Source organism: Pleurodeles waltl, chromosome 9 (assembly GCF_031143425.1).
Source record: "Pleurodeles waltl isolate 20211129_DDA chromosome 9, aPleWal1.hap1.20221129, whole genome shotgun sequence".
NCBI lineage: Eukaryota > Metazoa > Chordata > Amphibia > Caudata > Salamandridae > Pleurodeles > Pleurodeles waltl.
Genome location: NC_090448.1, coordinates 343,161,215 through 343,186,425, shown reverse-complemented (window position 1 = coordinate 343,186,425; position 25,211 = coordinate 343,161,215). Strand labels below are relative to the sequence as shown.

General features: G+C 41.4%; 1 protein-coding gene across 2 annotated transcripts in view; it reads right to left on the bottom strand.

Annotated features, from left to right (window-relative positions):
- Positions 1–25,211, bottom strand: part of ACP7 (acid phosphatase 7, tartrate resistant (putative)) — a 68,481-nt gene that overhangs the window by 28,614 nt on the left and 14,656 nt on the right. For both annotated transcript variants that reach the window (XM_069206910.1, XM_069206911.1), the window contains exons 6-11: positions 24,134–24,231; positions 5,442–5,504; positions 4,832–4,946; positions 4,412–4,525; positions 3,667–3,721; positions 3,181–3,248 (exon numbers count right to left, since the gene is read on the bottom strand). In XM_069206910.1, the coding sequence (XP_069063011.1) occupies positions 3,181–3,248; positions 3,667–3,721; positions 4,412–4,525; positions 4,832–4,946; positions 5,442–5,504; positions 24,134–24,231 (513 nt within the window). The remainder of the gene's footprint in view (positions 1–3,180; positions 3,249–3,666; positions 3,722–4,411; positions 4,526–4,831; positions 4,947–5,441; positions 5,505–24,133; positions 24,232–25,211) is intronic.

The following is a 25,211-nucleotide window of genomic DNA, read 5'->3' as shown; positions in this document are numbered from 1 at the left end:
GGTCCCCTAAGCCAGATAAAAGATAATCTTTGATATTTCATTTAAAAGAGAATGTGTACATATTTGGCAATTTATCATGTGCTCATGTTTATTCTGTAAATCCAGTCATTTGAAACCACATAGCATATCCTTGTTGAGCACAACAATGGTAAGTTCTGACAACAGTAGCTGATTAGAAATCACTCAGTGAGTGAATGAATTGATTATTTTTATCTGGTTAGGATTAATATTTACAATCAGCCCTTACACCAATTTGCTAACAACAAGGGTACCAGTTTTCAAAACCAGACACACAACATTTGAACCAAATGTTGACAAGGAGAAGGTGGGGGAGATATTTAACAAAATTCTGAAATTAATTCAATGAGAAACTATGACTCTATGTAGCCTAAACACATCCAAAGAACAGTTCCTTTTAAGCGGCAAGGGCCACAGGCTAAAGAAACCACAATGTCAGCCACAGGTCATATACATTGGGATTGGTCAGTATTCAGATCAAAGGCAATGCCAAAGTCTCAGACTGAATTCTGAAAGGCGGTTTATTATGGTCAGTTAAGTCGATCTGAACACCTACTCTTTGAACCTCCAAACTCAAACTCCTGAGTAAAGTTTGACATTTACTATTGCCAGAAGCTTAATCTACCATTGCATTAACTGCTGTATGTGATAATATGGATTATGGCGATGCCCCGCAGGTGGGGATTTATTCAAGGGAATTCAACCAAGCTTCAAGTACTACACAATTACGCAATAAGAGGTTTCTTTAACTTGTCTGAGACACACACATTTCTACAGATCGAGAAAGTTTGCAGCCCCCATACAATGTAATGCCCTCACTTCTGATGCACAAAACACTTTTCAGCACTGTTTTTCGCTACCTTAATCACAGCAGTATACCATACTGCCCTGAAAAAATGTTGAGATCCACAGATAAATATCTCCTGATACCTCCCAACAATTGATGTAAGAATATAGGCCCTCATTCCGACCCTGGCGGTTTGAAACCGCCAGGGTGGAGGGCAACGGAAGCACCGCCAACAGGCTGGCGGTGCTTCCAGGGCTATTCTGACCGCAGCGATAAAGACGCGGTCAGAAAAGGGGAACCTGCGGTTTCCCGCCGGTTTTCCCCTGGCCCAGGGAATCCTCCGCCGCCATGGGGATTCCGACCCCCTTCCCGCCAGCCTGTTTCTGGTGGTTTTCACAGCCAGAAACAGGATGGCGGGAACGGGTGTTGTGGGGCCCCTGGGGGCCCCTGCACTGCCCATGCCACTGGCATGGGCAGTGCAGGGGCCCTCTAACAGTGCCCCACCATGATTTTCACTGTCTGTTATGCAGACAGTGAAAATCACGACGGGTGCTACTGCACCCGTCGCACCTCTGCAACTCCGCCGGCTCCATTCGGAGCCGGCTTCCTCGTTGCAGGGTCTTTCCTGCTGGGCCGGCGGGCGCTCCTTTGGCGGGTGCCCGCCGGCCCAGCGGGAAAGCCAGAATGGCTGCCGCGGTCTTTTGACCGCGGAGCGGTCATTCGGCGGTTACCGCTTGGTGGGCAATGAGGGCCATAGTCTTTTTCTGCAATGGTCAGCTCATTGTGGACATCCTTAACGGTATTTAACAACTCATAGCTTTTAGAAAGGCTCTAAAGACGCTTTTATTTGTGTATCACTCATTGGCTCAGGTTGAGCCCATGCTTAGTTGGTCCAGAAAGTATCTAGCGTTTTAGAAATATTGGACAATTATATATGATACAAATATATATAACACTTAAAATAAAAATATACGTGTCAGATAGCGCTTTAAATTGAATCACATATCTATCTGCACTGGGTTACTTCAGAGTGCATGGTTAACTTGCTGAACTATACCCACTCTTAAGAGGCAGCCTTCATTTTTAAAACACAGCAGATGCATTTTGGTACTTGCTGTGACATACTCATGCCATGCGACAGTCTCTTCTTCCACACGTTGTAACGTCAGGGTTGACATGGAGCCCAAATGAGTTTAAAAGTGTAGGGGTCCCCTATTTGTTTTATCCTAGACACCATGAAACCCTCCCTTTCTGACATATAACCACAACAAGTCCTTGGAATCATTACTTATGCAATGTGCATGACTGTTAAAATTCTGCTATTCAATACCAGAAAATCTGCTCACAACTCCTTTTTTAGGTTGAGTGCACAAGCACTCTGACCTGTTGTAATCTATCTATCGGGCTTTTAACCATGCCCACATGCCCATCACTATCACTCGTTCGTGGGCTTGCCTTTCAAAAATCTTTTGTTATCATCGGTAAATGCTTAATGTTTATCTCGCCTTGGGGCAGTTTGGTTACTGCCTTGGCCATTGACCCTGTAACATGGATAACTGCATGATTGCCTATACGTTTGACTCCAAGCAAACTTCTTTTTCCTTGTGTGTCTCTCCTTTGTGCTCATGCTCATGGCAGCCATGGTGCTTTGAATCGGCTCACTTATGTAAACTGTTTTTACTTTTCATTTTCAATTTAAGTGGCAAAGAAAGTCCAGCTAGAATTTTCAATGTTAACAGCTCTAATTCGAGCAACCACGAGACACATTGCATTGCAAATGCTTGTTTTATTTACAGTGGGTCTGGAAGGAGAGGCTGTTATGTATAGTCCCCAATGACTCCTCTGCGAAGCAGCTGAAAGCAGGGGCAGATGATTTTGAGGGCCACACAAAAATAAAGTATAGATGGGTGAAAAGTGAATTACAGGAATGTTTTTCATCTAGGGGTTCTGAGTGACATCATCAACAACTCGAGCTTTAGTCTCATTGTCTATCTGATGTTGCTCCAAACTCCTCGATGCAAAAATCTCTTTAATTCACTGTTACCTATCTATAATCCTATATGCTAATAAATATTTTCTGGATATTACACTTTAGTTGTTGTAGTACCCTTGCTTTGAGGGTGAGACGGGACATCAAGACAGGTACCGTTTTGAAAAATTACGATTGTCTAATGATACTAAAAGGAAATGTAAGCACATTGGATGCAGGAACAATGAGTCAAGGAACTTCGCATAAAAGAATAACAATTTTCTTGCACTAACTCTGTGAAGATGGATCATAGGTTGGGTGGCGAGAAAATCCTGTTAGCTCCAAGATCTGTTACATTGTGATAAAAATCTACACACAGACTTTAGCCCCTTCAGAGCATCCTTACCTGGTAATTGTATATTGGCCACAGTCTCTCGTAGGAATGCTCGTGTGCCCAAAGCTCAATGTCCACACCTGAGGATTAAAGAAGTGCAGCATGCTCAGCATAACAGATACTTGTAATCAGCCCGTATCAATATTCACATATCGAGGACAGGGGACAGTCCCTAAAGCATTATAGGATAAAACATCAGACAATTCCCACCTATGACAGCTGGCTCACTGGGGATCATTTCATGTACTCTTGGCTCAATGGCACACTACAGGGCGCCGTGAGTCCCTGAGAAACGTAATGTGTAGAAAACCACAATTCAAGAATGCATACTAGTGAATGAGGAGGGTCAAACGAGGATGAAGGGGGTGGGAAATCACAGAATGCCTGTATAGAATGTGTACAGATGCCCCAGCGGGGATCTGACTTCTTACAGCTGTCCTGGTAGTGTGAAACCAAAAAGGCTAAAAGACAAACTGGACGTAAGTACTGCACAGTTACCATATTTGTAGAACAGGTCCTCTAGGCCATAGTGACCTTGAATTCCTCGGCGAACCTTAGCGAAAAGGAAAAAGGATGAGTGTTAGTGATAATCCAGCTCTTGAGTTATTGGCTGCAAATTAACATCCTGCCAGCTTCATTTGTTAAAACTCTCCTCACTCATCTCACCTCCTGTCCCTTCCCTGGTTGATGCTTCTGACCCTTTTAGTTAGGCACAAAATATGACAACACACGCAGTCAGCTACATCCCCCAAGACTTCCCAGAGTTCTATTTAAATAAATGCCATAGGTTCAAACTTGCTCAGTCAGGGACTCCGGGTTAATTCAATTCTACCCACTGAGCATGTCCTAGGAATTCTTCCCCTTCCTTCATTTTTTATGGCTCTTCCACACATTCAGGCTTGTTTTGTAGCTCTAAAACATGGAGTCTCTTTACTAAATAATTTAAACTGGCTCATATATGTGATTTAAGTCACTGTGACATTTCAGCAGTTCTTGCACATCCCCTCTACATTCATCTTTAGAATGAAACAAGTAAGCCATTAGTTCTGCTCTCATAGGGATTTTACACTATCGTGTTCCATGGGATTCAATGAGTCTTCCCACCTCTCTCTACAGGATTCTTATTTCTGTCCAGCATTTCTCTGTCAGCAGCTATTATTTATTTTGCGAGTCTGTCCTCTGGGATGCTGTTGCAACTATGTCTGCTAGATTCACTTGGCACACATTGTCAACCCTTACTCACAATGCTCTCATATGTGGTGCAGTCATCCTTGTCATTGTTGGAGCAGTACATTGGCCGATGTCCCATGGTAATAATCCATGGATGCTGTCTTCGATTTTCTGGCTTGTTGGCTTCCTAGAAAGCGAAATATAAGAACAGCAAAGGGGGAGGGGAATGTTACAAGGTGGATAACAAACCTGTGGCCCAACATACCTCATACTTAAAAACAGAGGGTTCAGAAAGACATGCCTGGCATTACTGATTGGCATTTGGGCTGAAAATGTTCTACTCCTGTAAGCTTCCTTCACCATCTGAGAGAGTTCTCTTTTTAAAGTCACTGTTTCCCTGCCACAATGTCTCTCTCCTATCACCAGTTTAACAAAGAGATTAAGAACTTTCATCATTCTGAGCCTCTTTTGTACCCTTAAGAAGGTCCTTTACCTGCAAGTCTTTCTCCAACCACTCGTACTGCGCTGGGATAAGCTGTGGTCCGTACTGAGTGTAAAAGTAGACTTCAGTGGAGAAAGAGACGATGTGTGCCGGACCTACGTCATAACTAAAAAGAGTCACAAGGTGGATAACAATAGCATGGTTAAAAAACAAAAATGGCTTTCCTCAGAAACACTCATAGCTAAGCCCCTCTGCCCTCAGCACATACAGCACTGCTGCCCTTTCCGCTCCCAGAGCCACCAACTTTATCCTCCAAAATAAAGCCAATTCCCGCCCTTCAATGTCCCTTCTTCACCCACAGTTACCCTTTGCACAGCGATGAGGTCAGTGACATTAGGGAAAGAAGGGCACTCATAATATGTAGTATTTACAAGCTTTAACCACTGCCATACACTTCTAGTTCCCCATGTAAATATCACTGATATTCATCTGTAATGTTTTTTATTACAATATTTGTACCAAGGGCATTCAATTTTTGCATGAGCACGTTAGGGTGGCATTCACCTTTAATACTTTCCACCACCTCTGCCTACAGCATTCGATATTAGCTTCTTGTACATGCCTGTAGTGGATGCTTTCTCAATATTCTCGCTGCCCCTACCTGTACCAAAGGCTCTCGGTGTCTCCAGGCATGCTGAATCGGTTGCGGTAATTTGAAAAGTTGCTAAAGGCAAACAGAAAAAAAAAGTTAGACGTAGAAAATAAATTCTGCAGCTATCCCCCTCAAGGCTGCTTCGGTATAATTAATCACTGATCATGTTCCTCCACTTCCTTCTCATAGCCTCTGGGTGAAGGGACTGTTTAGTTTTCTCAGTTCTGCCTGGACTAGTCGTTATTGATATCTGTAAGCCTGTCCTGCGGTCTCCTCAAAACCTGAATATCGGTGTCAATGATGTTGTCTCTTTGAACAGTACTGCAATAAAGCGTCAAGTCTTAGTCCACCAGTAATGAGGCCTCCTAGAGTGCACATTCAGCATTGCAACAACAGAAGTCCAAGCTCTTAACCTAGTTTCAACATATACCATCAACACCAGCTGTCTGTCACCTGGTTCCACAGTGATCTACTGTAGGCCTGGGGTACTAACATTTATATTCATGACAAAAGTGAACCATGTTGCCGGAGTAGGAAATGTTAAATTTAAACCATTTCCCACTGAGCATTTTGCAGGAAATGAGCAAAATAAGAGGGTTCAGTTTTTGTATGCTGCAGATGTGAAAGCAGGTGCTTAAAAACTGTGATGGAGGTAAGGGTCTTAAGTAAGTGACGATATGCCAGCCTACGAACAGTGGTCTCTTTTAGTATGCTTCAAGAACTATCTAGTAACATTGTTTCTTATACCGCGCCAGTTTCAAAATCTTATAGTAAAAAAAATTGGTAGAAAAAAGAAGGGATTTTAGAGTTCCATTGTAATGCATGAAAGCAGGTTTAATCTAGCGGTAGGAGGCGCTCTCCAGACAGATCTTTGATGTCAAAACATTAGTTTTGCATTCAAATGGGTGATCGCTTTATTTTTATTTCTGTATTACCAATTCTGTTTTCATTACCTTTGTTTTGAATGTAGCTGCATGAAAGTACACCAGCTTCAACGCAATTTTTATTTTGAGTAAAACTTAATCTAATTATGTTAACATTTAAGTATAAATATGCAGGGTCTTATTCAAAAACCTATTAACATTTGTAAACCTACATTTATGACTGAAAAAGGGCTCCATTTAAGCCTGGCAGCTGTCCACAAAAGGATGGGTATATGTAAATGATTTCAAAACAGTCAGGCGTAAATGGTTTCACAGCTCTGTTACACTCGAAGTGCTCCAAAAGGAGTGAAATAAGTATCTGGAATTATAATTAATATATGTGTTGTACTACAGGACCATAATGCACTGGGATGGGATAATATATTTGTTGTGCTACAGTCACCGTAGTGCGTTGCTATGGGATATTGAGCCAAAGGTCTTGCTATCATGAAGTTTGAAAAGATGAATTGCATTATGAACAACCATATGATCCATAATCCAAAAGAAGACTAGAAACAAAAAATGGTTATTGGAGCCATGAACTGCAGCTGTAACTGATTTGCTGGCCTGATAGTGTGCACACCGCATTCTGTGGTTTATGATTTAGATACATAGTTACTCAGTAGTAAGTAAGTACCATTCAAGGGGTAGGGAATGGGAAGGGTCAAAGTGTGGTTTACTTTGAATGTTCACATACACCCACTAACTCATACATTTGTTGGGATTATTAAATCCCTCAGTTACTCCTCTTCTCACTATGGAAACTGTCAGAAAGTCACACTAGCGAAGGGAAAGAGTAGCTTCCCTTCCAGGGTGAGAAGGGGAACAGGACATCACCAAACTTTCATTAGTTATAGTGGAAGAAGTTTCTCCAAAGACAAAATATTTTCTACTTTAGAGAAAAACAAAGAAAAGAACCTGTACATTGGGCTGCCTTTCCAGAGTATATTCTTGTACACAACGAACAATTCCACATTGTGGGCAATAGAAGTTTTTAATAAGATTAACATGACAATAGTATGTTTGAAAAACTATGACAGCTGAACTTTCCAGGGTACTACTACTGAGTATTTTGAACATCCAAAAATGGTACACTGAACTCGTGAAAACTTGTATGTCTGACTGCAGCTTTCCAGTTCCCTTTGCAAATGGACCTATTGTCTATGCTTTTTTTTTGCAGGACTATGTTCAAAGTAATTATTTGCGACACATTTAATATAAGTCAAATTCTGGGACCAAGTGTATTTAATCATATAGCAAAAATTGGCAGCAAGGCTCTTTTACAGAAAAAATAAAAGAATCAAGTTGCATAGTTAAAATAGAGCTCCAGTGCTCATCGCAAATGATTAATCTAGGGCTGATTTACCAAGAGTGGATTTGCAAAATGCGTTTGCAAATTGCACACCAACCTTTTCCAAATCCAGTCTGATTTTGCAAACCGAACTATGTCCTAATAGGTCGGCTTGCAAAAAAGGGAACGGGTGTGAGTTACAGACCGACCTGCTTAATCAATTTTAATTAGGCAGTTTGCATTTGCGGCTTACTACAAGTGGCAAAACTCACAAGGATGGTGGCCTGCAAGAACAATCATCCCTGTAAATGCTTTTAAAAAATGAAAAGTTTTTTTTTTTTTTTAAAGCAATCCGATTTTCTTAAAGGAAAGGAACTGCTTTAAAAAAAATAAAAAGTAAATGTTTTATTGAGATGGCAGTGGTCCACTGATCAACTGCATACCCCCCTGAAACAGCCACCCCAATTCACAAAGGGGAAGGGGTCCAAAGAGGACCCTTTCCCTTTTGTAAATTATTTACCATCACAGCTTGGAAGTCTTTAATTCCGGTAACAAACCATTGAAAGGTTATTGTTGAAAACCACTGATAAATCGGGGTCCCAGTAGCAATTTGGAAAGGATGCCCTAAACATTGCCTTTTCAAACAGCGAATCGGAAACCACTTCTAAACCCATTTAACAATTTATTATAACATTCTAAATCACTAAGTGGGTTTATTAAAAAAATAAAAAAGTGATTATGCAGTTGCAAAACCATAAATGTTACTGACCGCTAAAACACTTGGTTCATCTGACCCCTAGTTTGGGCGTCAACAGAACAGACATCCCACCCTAATCTTTTGTTTGCTGTTTCTATAGTATTCTGTACTTGTTACAGTACTATTTGTAAAACTTTAAATTGTACTTTAGTGCATGCTCTTGTTCTAATTTACCATTCACATTAAACTGATGAGCACTTGCAAGGGTGAATATGCATAAACAATTAATGTTGTCTTTTTTTTGCTGTCAAATATAACAATGTTTTAATACATCTTGCACATAGTAGTACTTACTAAGGGAGTACATGAAATGGGCAAGGACATTTACTTCAGACAGCTGCTGCTTGGCTGGGGATGTTGGTGGCTAGATGAACAGTTTGGGATTTCAACAACGCATTAAAACTCTATCCTACTACATCCATATCAGCTTCTCACATAGTTTTAATGGTGACAAGTGCCACCAGAAAATTTAGTAACCATCGGAAGGAAAATTACCTTCACTAGCTAAGATATTCTATGCAAACCTTTGCTGGGACAGGGTTGTCACTGGCCTTCAGCACGTTTCTAAACCATGGTCGAGGGAAAAACTGAGTCTGATTTCTGGACTGGTGATGTATTAGCACTGAGGATGCCTAGGCCACAGTGACAAAGGTTATCTAAGGTGGTGACAAGTCTTTAGCATCAAGTGCTGCATCGGGCATCTACATTGGAATATACTATTCCTGAGCAGAGCCAAACAAAACAGAAGTTTGTTTAACAATCTGAGTGAATACCGACGTTCAGATGAGGCAGCAAAGCAAGCAGTGCCTGATTGTGTGAGACGTATTACTGTGAGCCACGGTGACGCCATGCTTATTCACAGCCATTTTGGGGCTGGAGAAACAACTTGCATGTCATATGCACTTGCAATTATTTGGTTGCCGGAGTGTAATGATATTTGTGTTTTGACCACTGACTCAATGTCGCACCACTTTGCACTTGGCTTAGCTGTCCACCGTCACATTACCGGTCACAAGTTACAGACTCCATTTTGTATTCAGCTTAGCGTTAGCTTCACCGCCACGTTAAAGGTGCAAGTATTTTGTTTTCGTGCACAATATGTTGTGCAACGTGCTTTCTTGTTCATGTTTTTATTATCCATGATCTTTCTCATCAAGGGCTAGAACATAACGTAGAGGAGTCAGTCAGTCATCAAGATAAGGATGTACTAGGATGATGTTTATGGTACGGCAGGGAACGGTTTAGTTTTGGGAGGGACACTTTGGGAACCTGGCCAGTTCCAATGTACTTTTTCAAAGCTGACCTGAAGTAGCTTTGAATAACAGTGAGTGGGGGGGTGTTCTAGAAATCTCCCCTCTGGCTTGTTTAAGGTGTATAAGAGACCCAAGATTGACAGTGGGTGATTCAGAGACTTCTGTCAGGATTGAGACTTCAAATGCCTGACATCCCGTGAGGGTAGATCTCTTTCTCTTCCACAGCCGATCTTGGTGTCTACGGCTTGAAGCTACTGAGAGAAAGATGAAGAAACAGCTGTGCCCCATTGTGATGAATTTGTACAAATTATTTGGTTTGCATTGTGTATGAATATATATATATATATATTCACTCAGGGCTTTAGAATAAATTATGAAGCAGAAAATTAATGTTGTGGTAGAATTTCATACATTTTTCTCTAAAAAGCAACTTCAGATAATAACACTTGAGCAATGTGGATCAGCATTAAGTACTGTTGTTTTCATGTGTAAATTCAATGGCTTAAGTGAGGAGATTGTCAAGGACCAAACCACTAATAGGACAAGCAACATTAAAATCCAGGAGAAATTGCTTAGTGTTGAGAAGCCACCATTAGTCAAGGCCGTATAAACTGCCAAGACAACAGAAAATACTTCCAAATATGTAGAACCATTCAATAGGAAGGATCAAACAAAATTACAATTTGAAGTACAGATACGAATGTGTTATCAAGAAATGTGAAAGTTCAACAAAGAAGGAATAAGTAAAGTAAAAGACCTGGAGAAGAAGGGGTGATTGTAAGCTTCTCCAGATGTTATCTGTGGGACTGGAAAATGCATGCCTTCATCTACTAACTGCCCTGAAAGCAAAAGATAAATGTTACAAGGGTAGAAGAACAGGTAATTTCTCACAAGTGTCTATGTTTAACAGGTAAAAAATGAAAATAGTTAAAGCAGTACAACAAAAGTCTAGCGAGAGAAGTTATGAAGATGATATATAAGTTGTGGTGTGTGTGAGGAGGAGTAAAATAAAATAGGGTATATGATTTGAGAGAAACATACTGTTCTATAATCTGTAAGGTCGCCATATTGGGAGTGGAATTATATATGTGAGAAGATTCCTGGTTGCCCTATGCTATTATTGACAAAACTACTTATCACCTGCTTGTCGGTTGTAAAGAAAGCATAGATGTGAGGTCTGAAAGATAGTGTGGGCTAAACGTCCCAAAATTGGGTTGGTATTTTGAATTTTAAATAGGTACTCATTGGTTTGGAGGTAGATGAACACACCAGGAATGGTGTTAGATCCTAATCATCAGGTTCAAGTTTTGCAAACTAATGAAACAAAGGTCAATTCATGTAAAGCGGAACCACTTGACATGTTTGCAGAAAAACTGGGATTTTGAAGCAATTTACATACCGTGTAGTATTGTGATCAGGTTGCCATACCTGGTACCTAAGGTCTGGAGTGTGCTTCTGACAGTGAGCAGTGCATTGCATCAGCAATTGAAAGAGTTATGTAGGTGTGGTATAACTGAATCAATTGAGGCTTCAGATTGGGTGAGCCTCATTTTTTGAGAGATTAAAAAATATGATAAAACCAGAATGTGCTTTGACCTTAGAGAGCTCAAAAAGTATATTTGGATAGATAGGCATCACCTTCCACACATATATGAAATGATTTGCACCATAAGTGGCTATTAATACCACTTTCGAGCCATCGAATTCCTACTAGCAAATTAAACTACACTCATCAGCAAAACCTTTGACTTATTTTATTACGTTTGAGGAGCATATAAATGTATAATAAGAATGCTCTTAGGAATTACTTCTGCGGTGTTTCAACAAGTATGTAGCGGTTGTGTGGATGGATAAAACAGTTCACATGTCTTCGAGTTTATATCTTAGTGTGGGGAAAGAATCATAGGAAGAATGATGAGATGTTAAGTAAAATTTTGTGTATTTTGAGTAAGGCCCAATTGAGCACTGAAAAGACAAATTACGTATGCCCATGGAGGAAGTTGGTTATCTACACCATGTCTTATAAGGTGAGGGAACTAAACCCAAGTTGAAGTTGGTGCGAGGTATTGAGGAAGCACTATATCCATAGGACAAGAAGCAGTTGAGTTCATTCTTGGGTTTGGCAGAATACTATTTGAAGTTTGACCATTTTTCTTTGAGAGACACCTGTCGCAAATAGGTTACAGGTTGAAGTAATTCAGAGTAAATGAATGGGTAAACATACAGATCAATTTTATGAAGAGGAACGGTGGATCAATTTGGTTAAAGCCAAAAAAGAGTGTTGAAGGTTTATGACAATACTATAGTGATGGAACATAGTTATGAATGGAATGTTCATAAATTAAGCTGATGCATTCCATTAGGGATGGTCGAGAATTAAAGATGAAAACTTGGGCGAATGGGAACGTCAAGATAAAGGACAGCATGGCGGTCAATGGAGGTGACAAGCTGAGGATAAAGATAGAACGTTGTGAGGCACCAATATGCAGGGATTATGTTCTGATGAATAGGAAATGATTTATACTATTTCCCTGAGAAGTGTTTGTGCAACTCTGGCCCAAATGCCATCTTACCTGTATGATTATTAATGCATATATTTCAAGTTTTTGTGCTATGTTTCATCAAAGGGGATACGTTAAGGCTTGCATACTGTAGTAGTCACTAATGGCATATTTCTTTAACAAAAGAGCTTAAGGTATAATGGAAAAGGGTAATGTAGAATGTATTATCGGAAATGGGTGGTAGAATACCCTTCAGGTAGTTGATGCATGACTGAATTTAGATGGCTTACTGAACAAAATGGTTATCAACATTGCATTAAACCAATTGTTTGCCTCTCATGTTTTTTATGTTTCTAATTTGACCAGAGAGGGGAATTCTGATGAAAAAGGCAAACAATAAATAATTAATTTCTCATGACCACAAGTACTCATCTGAGCAATGAAGCAAATCTTTTAAAATATAGTGAAAACATAATGAATCCCACACTTGTAAACAATGTTCATGTATGGTAAACCAACTACATATACATATGAACACACAGTGGGAAAATACTATTTTAGGTTTTCCTTCAGTTCTAGATCTTGCGGTACTAGAGAAGAGACTTGCTTTCAGCTACAGGTCGCACCTGCAAAGGAAAGTGAAGAACTCTCCATCAGTCTTGCGTCAGTGCTGGCCCATTTCGTGAGCTAGGCCAGCCAGTGGTCCTTTATTACAACTCTATGATCTTCATAGAAATGCATTTTGGACACATGGCCTTCTGATTTGAGGGTTGAGAGTGTAATGAGGCTCAATTCAATTTATTGTTATGAATCTCCTAAGTATATATAGGTTTAGCTAAGAGGCAATGAAACCACAAACCCATAATCTCAGTAACGCCAAGAGCAACATCTGAAGGCCTCAAACATGTTTGATCCAGTAACCAGGTTCACTAGCAATGTTCAAGGTACCAAATAGCAGAAAGGGTCAGTACTACGATTCAGGTAATAAAAGCAGCAATTAGACATCAATGTTTCAGGAAAATAAGCAACAAGTAATCTGAGTTTTAAACACAAGGCAGCCTGATCTGTTGCACGCACTGGGAGAAGTTAGTGATGTCTTTGACATCACACACATCGTTTCTCTATGGCCAGATTCTCAGAAATTCCAACTGAGGAGACTGTCACCAGAAAATAAACAGAAATTAGGATAATCTTTTGTGTGACAACAATATGTAATGTAGTCATTGAATGAAGTATTGAGCAGGTGTTTCCATCACAAGAAATGAGACAAAATACAATATTTTTATTTTATGGATTACGGGAAATGGCTAAGGGGGCACTCTAGCACTAGAATATACAACAAAAATTAGGCTTAACTCTTGTGTGACAGCAATGTGTAATGTATTCTGAGAATGAAGTAATGAATAGGAATATCCACCATCAAAAGTGTGACAAAAGTCAGCATTTCTTTTTTACAGAGTGTAATGACAGACTAACTCAAAACCTCCTGTCACTAGAAAAAGAGAAGAAAGTGAGTGTCGAGGACCTCACCAATGCTAACACTTGGAGAAAAGGCATTTGTATACTCAGTGCTTCATTTTTGGGAAAAAGGAGTGTCAGGGCCCAAAGCTCTGCTCCTGTGGTCCTATTAAAGATCGATACACTGAATACCAAGGGTGTATAGTCTGGAATTCACCTTATGCCTCTTTAACATACTACCAGACAATGCTGCCTATTTATCTCACTATTGCCGGTCCCTGCTTTATCCCTTTGTGCCGATTTGTCCATCTTTCTCTTCCTCCTTCTTTCCCATTTGTGTGTTTTTACCTCTATCGCTTGCGGTGAATTTCTGATGAGGAAACCTACGTGCTGGTCCCCAAAAATGAGTGCTGGTGAACTCCAAATGAAGGACTGCACATACTACTTGTTTCCCAAACGCAGTCCAAATGGAATTACAAGAAGCTCACTACCAAGTAAACACCGGCATGACTCATTTACATTCAGTCATAAAAAGCAAGGTGCTTCCAGCCCACCCTGCTTGCCAATGAACTCAACCAAGTGTTGTTAAGGCGTGTGCTATGCCCTTTGGATCCTCTGGTGGCAGGCATAGCAACATGTACCATAACTGGTAAAAACCCCTTCACCTGGTTATAAACTGAATTATGGTTGTTATCATATATATTTAGTGTAATATTGCTTCACGATAGTGGCTTAATAATTTTGTGTAGTTATAGTAAAGATTATGAAGTTTTAATTTAATTCACCACTAATGTACATTACTTAAGTATCCTTACAAGTAGCTGTAACCCTTTATACCTTTTACATGAAAGAAGGCCAAGGACCTCATTATGAGGCTGGCAGTATTGAGACAGCAGCCTCGCAGTGGCGGACAGACCACCACACATTAAGACCCTGGCCGTCAGACCACCAGGGGGCTGCCGTCCCCACCAGGAATATGGTGCCCAACAGGCTGATGGCAGTCGGACTTGTGGTCAGCCATGGCGGTGCTGATCATGAGTCCCCTTTCCCCCAGCCTTTAAATGCTGGTGGAATGGAAGTGCTGGGGGCCACAAAGGCAGTGTCATCGGCAGTGCAGGGCACACCCTGCCCAGCACCCTCAGAATGCGCACTGTCTGCTTTGCAGACAGTGAGCATCCGAGGGTGCTGTTGTGCTACGATATTGGCATTTGCTGGAAGAACAATACCGTAGCACTGTTCCTGCAGGTCTCAGCGGCGGGAATGTCGTAATGTGATGTTCCTACCAGTCAGCCCGGTGGAAGGATCATAATACGACTGGGCATGAGGCGGCGGTCTTATCTCCACAAGTTTGGCAGTCAGCTCGTCTGACCACCAAACTCGTAATCAGACCCTAAGAGTTTTTCACAACTCATTTGGTCTCTGGGTTTGAGAAAGGGTCAGTACCCAAAGTCTATAGTACAGTCAACTCTGAAACTGCTCCTTTGTTGTAGTACTTAGGGGTCATGGAGGGGTGTACACCAATAATCTGTTCATTTTATTTTTGGTGTTTACACTATGATCAAATGTACTGGATTGTGCATGCATCTCTCCTTACCATGTGAATGCGTTTGTATTCCTAATTATCAGTGTGTGTGTGGGGGGGGGTCTATTAGAAGACTCAGACCTTGGGTCTACTGATTGCATGAGCAGGATCCGTGAAGATATATCCATTTCCTTATTTTAATTGAGTATCATGCATAAATCTTTCTGTGGATGCATCCCAGTATCTTATTAGTTCTTGGCAGTAGTACTAGTAATTGCTGCTTTTGTATATGCACTCATTTGATAGAGGAAATTGTCTGGAGTGTGTGTGTGTACAGGATTCAATCAACTGTGAGGTCGGCAGCATTCCTAATGACATGTGCAATAGGACATTGGGACCACCTGCAGAAAGATTTTAAGTGAGTATTTAGCCATCAGTTAATCTTTGGGTTGCTGTTCTGTATAGACATAGATCTACGAGCCACAGTGCTATATCCCAAACCTATGTGCGCTAAGAGAAATAAGCCATAGGGTCCAAAAGTAGGCCCAATCATTATCTCCAATCAGACCAACAATGGTGTGGGTCTTCCCTGAAAGTTTCCATAAAGTTGCGCACTCCATCTCATTCCTGTAACATTATGTTTCACAAGCTGCTATGCTGAACCTCTGTCTTCAAGAGGTTCTCTTAAATTTCCATAGAGCAAACATGCTACCTCTGTCCAATTCACCTACTCCTTGCCCAGTGCTGGGATGGGTTTGAGGAGAAGAACAGATCACCTTGGACTGCACTAAGTGGGAGTACCTGGTCACAGACCTTCCCTGGCCAATTCCAGCTTGAAGGAGGGTGGGACTAAAAGATGGGAAATGAATGGTATGTATATGAGTACAAAACATGCACATTAATAGAGGCTTCCTGGTTAGACCAATAATACTGAGGGAGAAATAGAGAGGAGGTGATAGAGAGACTGAGGGTAAGCCCATGCCAAACTAATTTGGTGCATAACATCTGAATGAAGAAGATGCAGTCTAATGTTGTACAGCTCCCCAGCACCAACTGTCTAGTATTATATCTATAAACTAAAGGTTAAAGTGACGTTATAGTTAGGTGAAAATGTCAGATGAAACTGAACATTTTAAACTAAAAAAAACACTGAAATCCACAAGATATAGTTAACTTAAGTAACTGTAACTTGCAACCCTACCATGCAGAGTAATGTCATCAAGGATGCCATTTCAGATGTCATCAGAGATCTTAACAATGAAGTCTTTATACAAGTCAAGAGTGATGTAATATATGAGGTCATAAGCAGTGCATGGCGAGGGTGCTAGTTATAGTTACTTAAGTTAACTATAACTGGTGAATGTTACAAGTTTTTTGAGTGTAAAATGTTATGTTTAAACTGACATTTTCACCTCACTGTAGCCTCACTTTAACCTTTGTTTTTTATGTAAAGTTATGTAAAGTAAAATATTATTATACCTAACTATAACATCACTTTCACCTTTTGTCTGTTAATTTCTATGTTATGAGCTTGCACCACACCCTCACGTGGCGACCCACAACTGCGCACGGCCAAGGCTTGGGGGATGGCTACAGTTCCTGCCCTGTGGACAGGCACCGACCCTGAACTGTCCCTCCACTGCCAGCCCCTGAGACACCCATGCCCCTTTTAGTATTTTTTTTTAAATGGTTACTGAGTTTCCAATCACAAGACTCTCGCAGGACCCAGTGTGCCCTTGCACTCCTGCAAGACACTCTTGGGAGCACAGGGGGCTGTGCTGTTTAACACAAGAGTCCAGCGGAATCGCGTTACCACAAAAAAAGATCTGATTTGGCCCCAGGATTGTCCACTAAGGACTGCCCCCTTGCAATATCCGGATGGTTGGAGTAACCCTACCCTGCACTCTTATACTTTTTGTTTTCATTTTTAGGATGGAGGACCTCCACATCTCCTCTAATGACATCCACAACATTTTTCTTCATGTCGCACCCAGCCAATCGGACAGCGAGCTTTCACAACACTCATGTGAGGTTCTTTCCCCACAGAAAGGAGGGGATGATGGGGGAAAAAACCCTGTTGGCCAATCAGATCGCTCTATTATTTGAAGCTGACAGATAGCTATACATTTTGAACCTTATTCTCTCAAAAACTACTGAACGATTCCCACCAAATCATAAAAAGCACACATTCTGGGTAAAGAGCTAGCCTTCTGCCAAATTTTGTGTAATTCCGTTCAGCTGTTTTGGCTGTAGCAATGTCTAAAATTCCATATGAAAACTGCATTTTAGGACCTCCAAAAAAGATGAAGTTTTATGAAGGTTCTTCAAACGATGCCACAGTTATTAGCAAGTCAACACATAAATTTCCTACGGTAACTAAGTTCTAACTATAACAACACATACATACACACAATATATACAATGGCTCCTTTGAGGTTCCTTCTCCCATCCTTATCAGTTTTGTGCTTCAAGTGGGGATCCCTCTGCGGCACTCAGCCCAAGTTTGTGCTATTTGCTACAGTTCTGTGCAACTCACTGAACACTCTGTGATTTAATACGAGATGTGGTGATACTTCTTCAAAATTGGAAAATGTTAAAGACAATATTTCGATCCTACAGTTGTCTGTCATTCCCACACTAAATACTTAACCCATCAATGCTATCCTTTTAGCCAGCCAGGCTTACCTCAGAACCTGCAGACACCGAAGGCAGATCTGAGAAAGTGGCAAAATCTTGTTTTGATCAAAGATAAAATGGTTTAATTTTATCAAGAGTACTTTTTACACTTGTTCCCAGCCCACAGTATCATATTGGGGCCTTGTGTATAACAGCAACCAAGTTTGGCAGACCCTGGTCTCATACTATAATCCATACTGGAATCAGAGTCCTTTAGGGAGTGAAAACTAATTCAAAAATACGTTTTGATTTTCATGCCAGAGCACTTGGGACCATAGGACAAAAGAAACTGTAAGGCCAAAAAACATTATACGCTACAACCCACTGAAGAATATTTTCAGACAGCACATTACGTGTTCATGTCCTTAGTCTCTATAGGGTTGTAATGAAATAAGGGAAACTCTCCTTTACCAAACAAAACAAACTATCAGCTACAGCCATTCACTATTTTCTGAGTGTTTTCTAAGATTATTTATCCTTTATGGAATGTGCACACTGATAGTGCATGTACCCTATCCCTGTTCTTCTAATCTGGTTATACCAAGTTTAATTATTTAACTTTCTAGTATTACCCTTGTCCTACTATTAAACCGACCGTCTAGGGAATTGCCGGATTTGTGTTTGAGATGGGAAACTGATAGTTCTCATATGTGGGCCATCAGATAGCTCAGAGTGCAGAGAAAAATACACCTATAACATGGAGAAGGTTATTGAGGGCCTACGAAACTCAGATTGATTCTGGAACACACTTCCAGTCTCAGTCATTGAAAGGGTGGCATTCGTGATTATGTTTTCCTTTCACAATGTGTATATAGATTACAGAGTTTCTTGTGTCCAATTTCTAGAGCCACCTTCAAAGATTGAAATAGATTATTGACCTTACTGTGTAGGTGGCCAAAAGAAGAATGCTGCTGTTGAAAGTTTTTAAAAGAGACAGAGGTGAAGGGTGTTTAGGTCTGCTCGATAGGAAAATTAATTATACAGTAGCACAACTCCAATATGCACCAATGTGGTACAGTGACAAAGATCATTTGGAAAAACTCCTTCTCAGAGAAGTAGTAGAGATGTTATCCCGACCGGTGTGCCCGATGAGGGGGAATAGTCAACCTAGAGAAATTCCAGACGGAGTTATAGAGAGCCATTTTGTAAAATAAATCGGAATAAGTCCAATGGCACAGAGCAAGGAGAGTGGTCTCCATACCCTGGGAGACATACCCTCATGAAAGATTTATCCCATTCACAGCAGCACGTGCTGCATTTAATGTTGGCAGAGGACAGTTTCTGCAATTTGCAAAGCTAGCTAATACGGCTAGGGAATATGAGGTTGTTTTTTCTGATGCCCCACCGCCAAGTAACACAGTGAGTTTTCTTTTGGAAGATGAACACACTTGACACTTGGCCTCGAAATCGTATAACGCACTTAAGGCAGACAGACCCAAAACCCCTTTGAATGTCAGACAGAGATGAGAAGAGGGACTTCTAGAGAGACTGAATAATCGTAGTGAGACGCTACATGTGCCCAGGTGCAGATAATAGCAAGTAATACAAAGTTTAAGTTCACGCATTTCCATTTTCTGCATCACCCCCGGGAGACTTCATAAAATATATCCAGATAGATCTCCACTTGTATATGATGCAATGAAAATAAAGCAACATTTAAGCACATGACTTGGGTATGTGGTCCTGGTCTGCATTACTATGGAGAAGTAGCTCCAAATTTAAGAAAGGCATCGCACATTAAACTTAAGATCAGGGTGAAGCATTTTCTATTAGGCCCTATCCCAAAACCCATAAGGAACATCTCAATACAAATTTGCTTCCCTGGGTCTCCTACTGGGAAAAAGCAGAATAGCCGTACATTGGATGTCTTCCAAGCACCTATTTACTCACCTTGGTTATGGGGCATGAGGGATTGGTCGTCGGCAGAGGAGAGATTCAGTAAAGAAGGGTGCATGGATGACTGGGTGGCAGAGGATTACATTTTCTTCCTGACCCCTCTAATAAAAATTGACATACTGCCAAGTCACAGTAGGCCGGTTAATACAGGACCGTGTCAGTCAGGCTGTATGGAAATGGCAAATGGCAAAAATAGGCCTATGGAGAGCATCCTGGATGATAATGCTAGAGCTAAAGATTAAAATTATAGTTGTTAACCATATTGGAGACGATCAGTGGCTTGGGAAGGATATACAGTAATATGTACTATTGTTGGGGGTGTTAACATATTTATGACAATTCTTCTAATTGAGCGCTGTTCAATGTGCTTCAGAGACTGGGGTGAGAGGATTATTTGTTGGCATTTTATTGACATGGTGATTCATGTATCGCAGATTCTGCTATAACAAAACAAAAAAAAAAAGATATATGGATGAAAAAAGCTTCATAGTAAGGCTGCATTGCTGATGAAATGCCTCAGTGACGTGGAGCGAAATGTCATATTTGGACTACAGAGAGAATGACTAAAGTGCATGCCACCAAAGTACACAATTGAGATGTAAGGAGTCAGTTAAAACCACTGCAGTGAAACACGGCAAGTAAAGGTGCTTTGCCATTTACTTGTTCTATGGTTGCCTTGTAAGCCCACAAGTCTGGGTACTTAATGTATAAAGGGGAAATACAAATAGTGAAGACACATAAGTCCCAAAAGTGAAGTGTCCCAAAGCTGGTTTTTCACTATGTAGTTCAAACGACTTTTTCCATGAACATGCCTAATTATTCATAAAAATGTATTTTCACAACTCAGTTTGAGAAAATGCCAGACATTTTATTTAAAGTTGGAGTGTATTTGCGTGAAACATTGCTGAGTCTGCCTTTAACACCCAGTCTTTGAAAGACTTAGCAGTTTACTGGCAATCTTTTCTTGTTCTCATTTCTGGTACAGCAATGACATCTGGTGGCCTTTTTGATTAAATCATGTAGACTTAAAGTGACTTTTCAATCTCCATTGTTCCTATGGGCATTTTTTAAGATCTTACTGTAAACTTTAAAAATACGTGCCTGGTTTCCTTTATTCACTCTTAACCATGTATTATTATTATTGTTATCATTACGTAGATTTGTTTAGCGCATGGCTACTGAAAAAAGGGTTTCCCAGCGCTACACTACAGTAGAGGTACCCAGAAACAGAACAGGGCGTGCTCCTAATGCCAGAGTTTTAAAACAAGCAGGTTTTGGGCTTATTGTGGAAGACTGAGAGCGAGCGGCAGACCCTCAGGTCAGAGGAAGAGAATTCCTCAACTTTGGGCCAATAAGGAAAAAGCCTCGGCCTCCTTGCCTGGATCTCATAACTCTAGGAACCACGGCAAGATCCAGATTCCTTGAACGCAAGGACCAGCTAGATAAGTATGGCGGCACCAGGGATCTTAGATAGGAGGGGCCAGAGTCTGAAAGACATTTATGCACGTAGCATAGTGATTTGAACACTACATTGAACTGGGAGCCAGTGAAGTTCCTGAGTAGACTGGCAGTGGGATGGAACTTAGGGGGGTGAAGAAGGAGTCTTGCTGCTGTGTTCTGCACTATCTGGAGTCACCTGAAAAGACTCTTCATGACCCCTAGGTAAAGGATATTTCTGTAATCCGGCCTGGAAATGCCTACGGCCTGGATGACGGTACGCTCGGCAGAGGTAGATAGACATCTTAGAATTCTTTTGAGCTATCTCAAGATACCAAAACAGGTAGCAGCTACTTTAGTGATTTGGTGACTCATGGCTAAGCTCTCATCCAGCCAAACTCCCAGATTCTTAACCACAGGTATTGGCTAGGGGATGGTACCCATTACCTCAGGCCAAAGATGTGGGCCCACGGGTGGGGGAGTTTTCCCCTCAATATATCCTCTGTATTTTCTCCATTCAACCTCAAGGAGGTATCGTTCATCCAGGAGCAGGTTTGTGTGATGCATCTATTCAGAAACTCTGTGCTGCGGTTCTCCTGGGATAACAAGGAGAAATCGATCTCAGTATTGTCGGCATAAGAAAAGAGAGTGAGACCACACTTTTCTACAACATCCGCAAGTGGCATTACATACAAGCTATAAGAGTTGGACTAAGAATGGAGCCCTGCTGAGCCCCAGAAGGTAGCAGGTGTAGCTTAAAGCGGTGCTGGAGGGTGTGGACTTGAAAGACACGTTCCCTTGGAAAGAGCTCAGCCAGGACAAGACCGTGTCCCGCACCCCCACAGCCTCTAACATCTGCAGTAGAGTGTTGTGGTTTACTGTGTCCAAAGCTGCGCTGAGGTCTAGCAGAACCAGGGCAGCGTGCCACCATTATCTACTCGTTGCTTCAGATATTCTGTTACGGCGAGGAGGGCTGACTCCCTAATGTGTCTGGCTCTAAAGCCCGATTGTGAGGGGTGGAGCAGGCCACTGTGTTCAGTGTATCTCGTGAGTTGCTTATTCGCGTGATTTTCTAGGATTTTAGACAGAGTAGGCAAGAGAGATATTGCCTATAGGTAGACAAGGTAAAGGGGTCTAAATTGTGTTTTTTTGAGCGGGGAGGTAACTGTTGCACGTTTCCATTACTTGGAGACAGGGCTTTCTGAAAGTGAGCCATGTAGAAGCTGTGTAAATAAACCCATAAAATATGGTTCGAGTTTGCCAAACAAGGAGGGCTAGGGTCAAGAGATGAGCCTGACAATGTCAGGGAGGAGGGATCGCAATGTCAGAGCATCAAGGAGCTGAAATCAACTCAGTGAGCAGGCCCTGGCAGGATGACCCTGTTGAGAGTAGTGGTCTAGTGTGGGGGAGAAAGTGGCTTGAATGTCTGCCGCCTTTTCTGAGAATAAAAGTGGCTGGCTCGTTGCACTGGGGTTGTGAGAGACAGACGTCCGGGGCTGTATTTACGGGGGTCCGATTGTGTCTTCACAACTTGAGGAGCGTTTTAAGCTGAGCTGATTTTTTTCAGTGAAGGGAGCTCGAGCTGTGTAACAGTTTTTGTGGTAATCTTTTAGCGCCAATTTATATTTTGCTTTGTCCTCAGCGCTGTAGAATTTATGCCACAATCGCTCAAGGAATTTGCAGATCTTTTTATATTTGTGCAGCAAATCATTAAACCGTGAGGCTGGTGGAAGGGTTCTCTGGATCTTTCTGATCAAGACAGGGACTGAAGAGTGAAGTGAAGATTCAATCCGGCTATCAATGATGGGAGCGTCATAAATCACTGAGTCGTACAGCATTGGACGGTTGGACTCTAAGGTAGAATTTAAAATTTAAAGCAAAAGCATTGAGCTTTGATCAGTTCCTGCCTAGGAGGTAGACTGGGCTACCCCTGGCTGGGACAAACCTGGGATGAAGAGGAAAAAGGGAACTGCAAAATGATCCGGCCAGGGTAAAGGTATATTGCCCGATTAGCTAGCAGATTCTTCTCATTTGAGAAACGGGGTCAAGCAGATGGCCAGCCTTGTGGGTAGGACCACTGTTAACAAGCTGGACGTCAAGGGACAAAAGATCCTCAATAAGAAAGGAGATCATTTTACATGACCTATTGTCGAAGTGAATGTTAAAGTCCCCGAGAACTGTAAAGCTAGCGTACTTTACAATGTAAGGAGATAGGGTCTCCATTCAACTACAGCTCCGATTGCCCCCCGGACCAGTATTATTGTCTTGTTCTCACTAACTGTGGTGTTTCTAGACTTGTTTGGAAGTTTTATTGTTCTGTCTTCTTAACTTTAAAGCTGTTTAGTAATACATGAACTTATCACACATTTCTTTAGGGTATTGCAAACTATTTATGCCATACCACCAGGTATCAAGGAGAGATTTACTGAGGATTGTGCTGTGAACTTTCCAGAGGGGGTTTATTATGTTTTTGGGGGTAATCACCGTCCCAAATTAATCAAAAACTTTCTGACATCAGGTACTGGTGATCTGTTGTTGCTACTGCGTGAGAATTAAATGAACTTGTTTTGGGGAGGACAGCAAGGGGCAAGGACAGCCAAATTAGAAGAGAAAGCAATGATGATTTACCTTTGAATGATTTGTTATCCTGTCAATCATTGGTGTACAGCTCTGAAGTTCTCTTCCTCTGACCATTCAGGCAAGAAAGGCCTATAAGGCTTTATGTAAGTGTGTGAAGGCATTACAATTATCCAATTAAAACTCTATTGGGGATATAGGTTGTAGCAAAGTATGAGCAATCAAGGCTTCCAAAGTGGCATGTGCTTTTGCAAAGAGCAACATTCTTCATCATTCTCCCTTAAAGTCTTTTTTCTCTTGTCCTCAATATTACCCTATTCCTCTTCCTTCCTAGGTCTCTTTTTGTGTCCCTTGATTATCTGAGAAATAATCCGAATTAAGTGCAAAATTGGAATTATCTGGCAACTCACTATTTCTCCTCGTGATTCCCTGGGCAGGTCATGTAGGGAACATAAGCAGCGACCGACTCCATCTGGATCATGAAAAAGTCTCCTAGCACGGCATTGTACTGAGAGAGAAGACAAGAGACAGGAGGCAAATTAGGACCTCAGGGAAGGTGTGTACACAATAAGATCACAATATTAATATTAATAAGTGCCAAGAAATGGGAAAGTGACTTGTGTGGTAAGTATTCTTGTGTTATAGTGTGCCCATGTTTGTACATGCCTGGGATTGTACGTGTACACTGTATATGCTGTACATTTCAGCAGTGTACATGTGAGAATGAGCATAATGATGAACAGTGATTAATTTGTAAAAATAATAAGTGCCAAGGATTTTGTCAGTGGTCACTGCAGCTTCTACCACACATTGCCCCTGCCAGGCTGCCAACTTACAAGTGTGACAATTTGGACTATCCCAGGCCCCAAAAGCTATAAAAATGGCTTGGGCAGCAGGTACTAGTCATTTTAATGGATACTGTTAATAATTAGCTGTTGTTGTGGCAGTCTCATAATTAGCCAGACAGCGCCAACTTGTGGCAGGCTGTCGCAAGTGCCGTTTTTGACAATTAAGTGCGGGTGCTGAGCACCAGAAACCACCGGCTCAAATTAAGCACTGGTTTCCTTGGAGGCCGTATAAAATATGGCGGCTTCTAAGCAAACTTTTTGTGCCTTCAAAGGCACCATTGTGGCAGCTGATCTTCTGAAGGTTTAAATATCTCTATCAGGTGGTAGTTCGCCAGGGCAGAGAACGTTATTACCTTCGCCCCATTGGTGGAGGGAGGGTGTGTTGTCAAACTCTAAATGAGGGCCAAAATCCACCTCCACTCTGGTAATTTGGTGGGTCACCTGCACAAAAATAAATTACCCTGTAAATGTTTTCTTCTGTAGAGAAATAGCAGAGGAACCTATCCAACCAGCTTTATAAGGCAGTCCTAGCCTATTAAAGGCTTGTGGTGGGAGATTCCTGTTTTGCATGGCCAAATCTTGGCAAGGTAGAGCAAAAACTTGGGATAAAACAAGCAAGTTCGAATGGTTCTTCCAAACT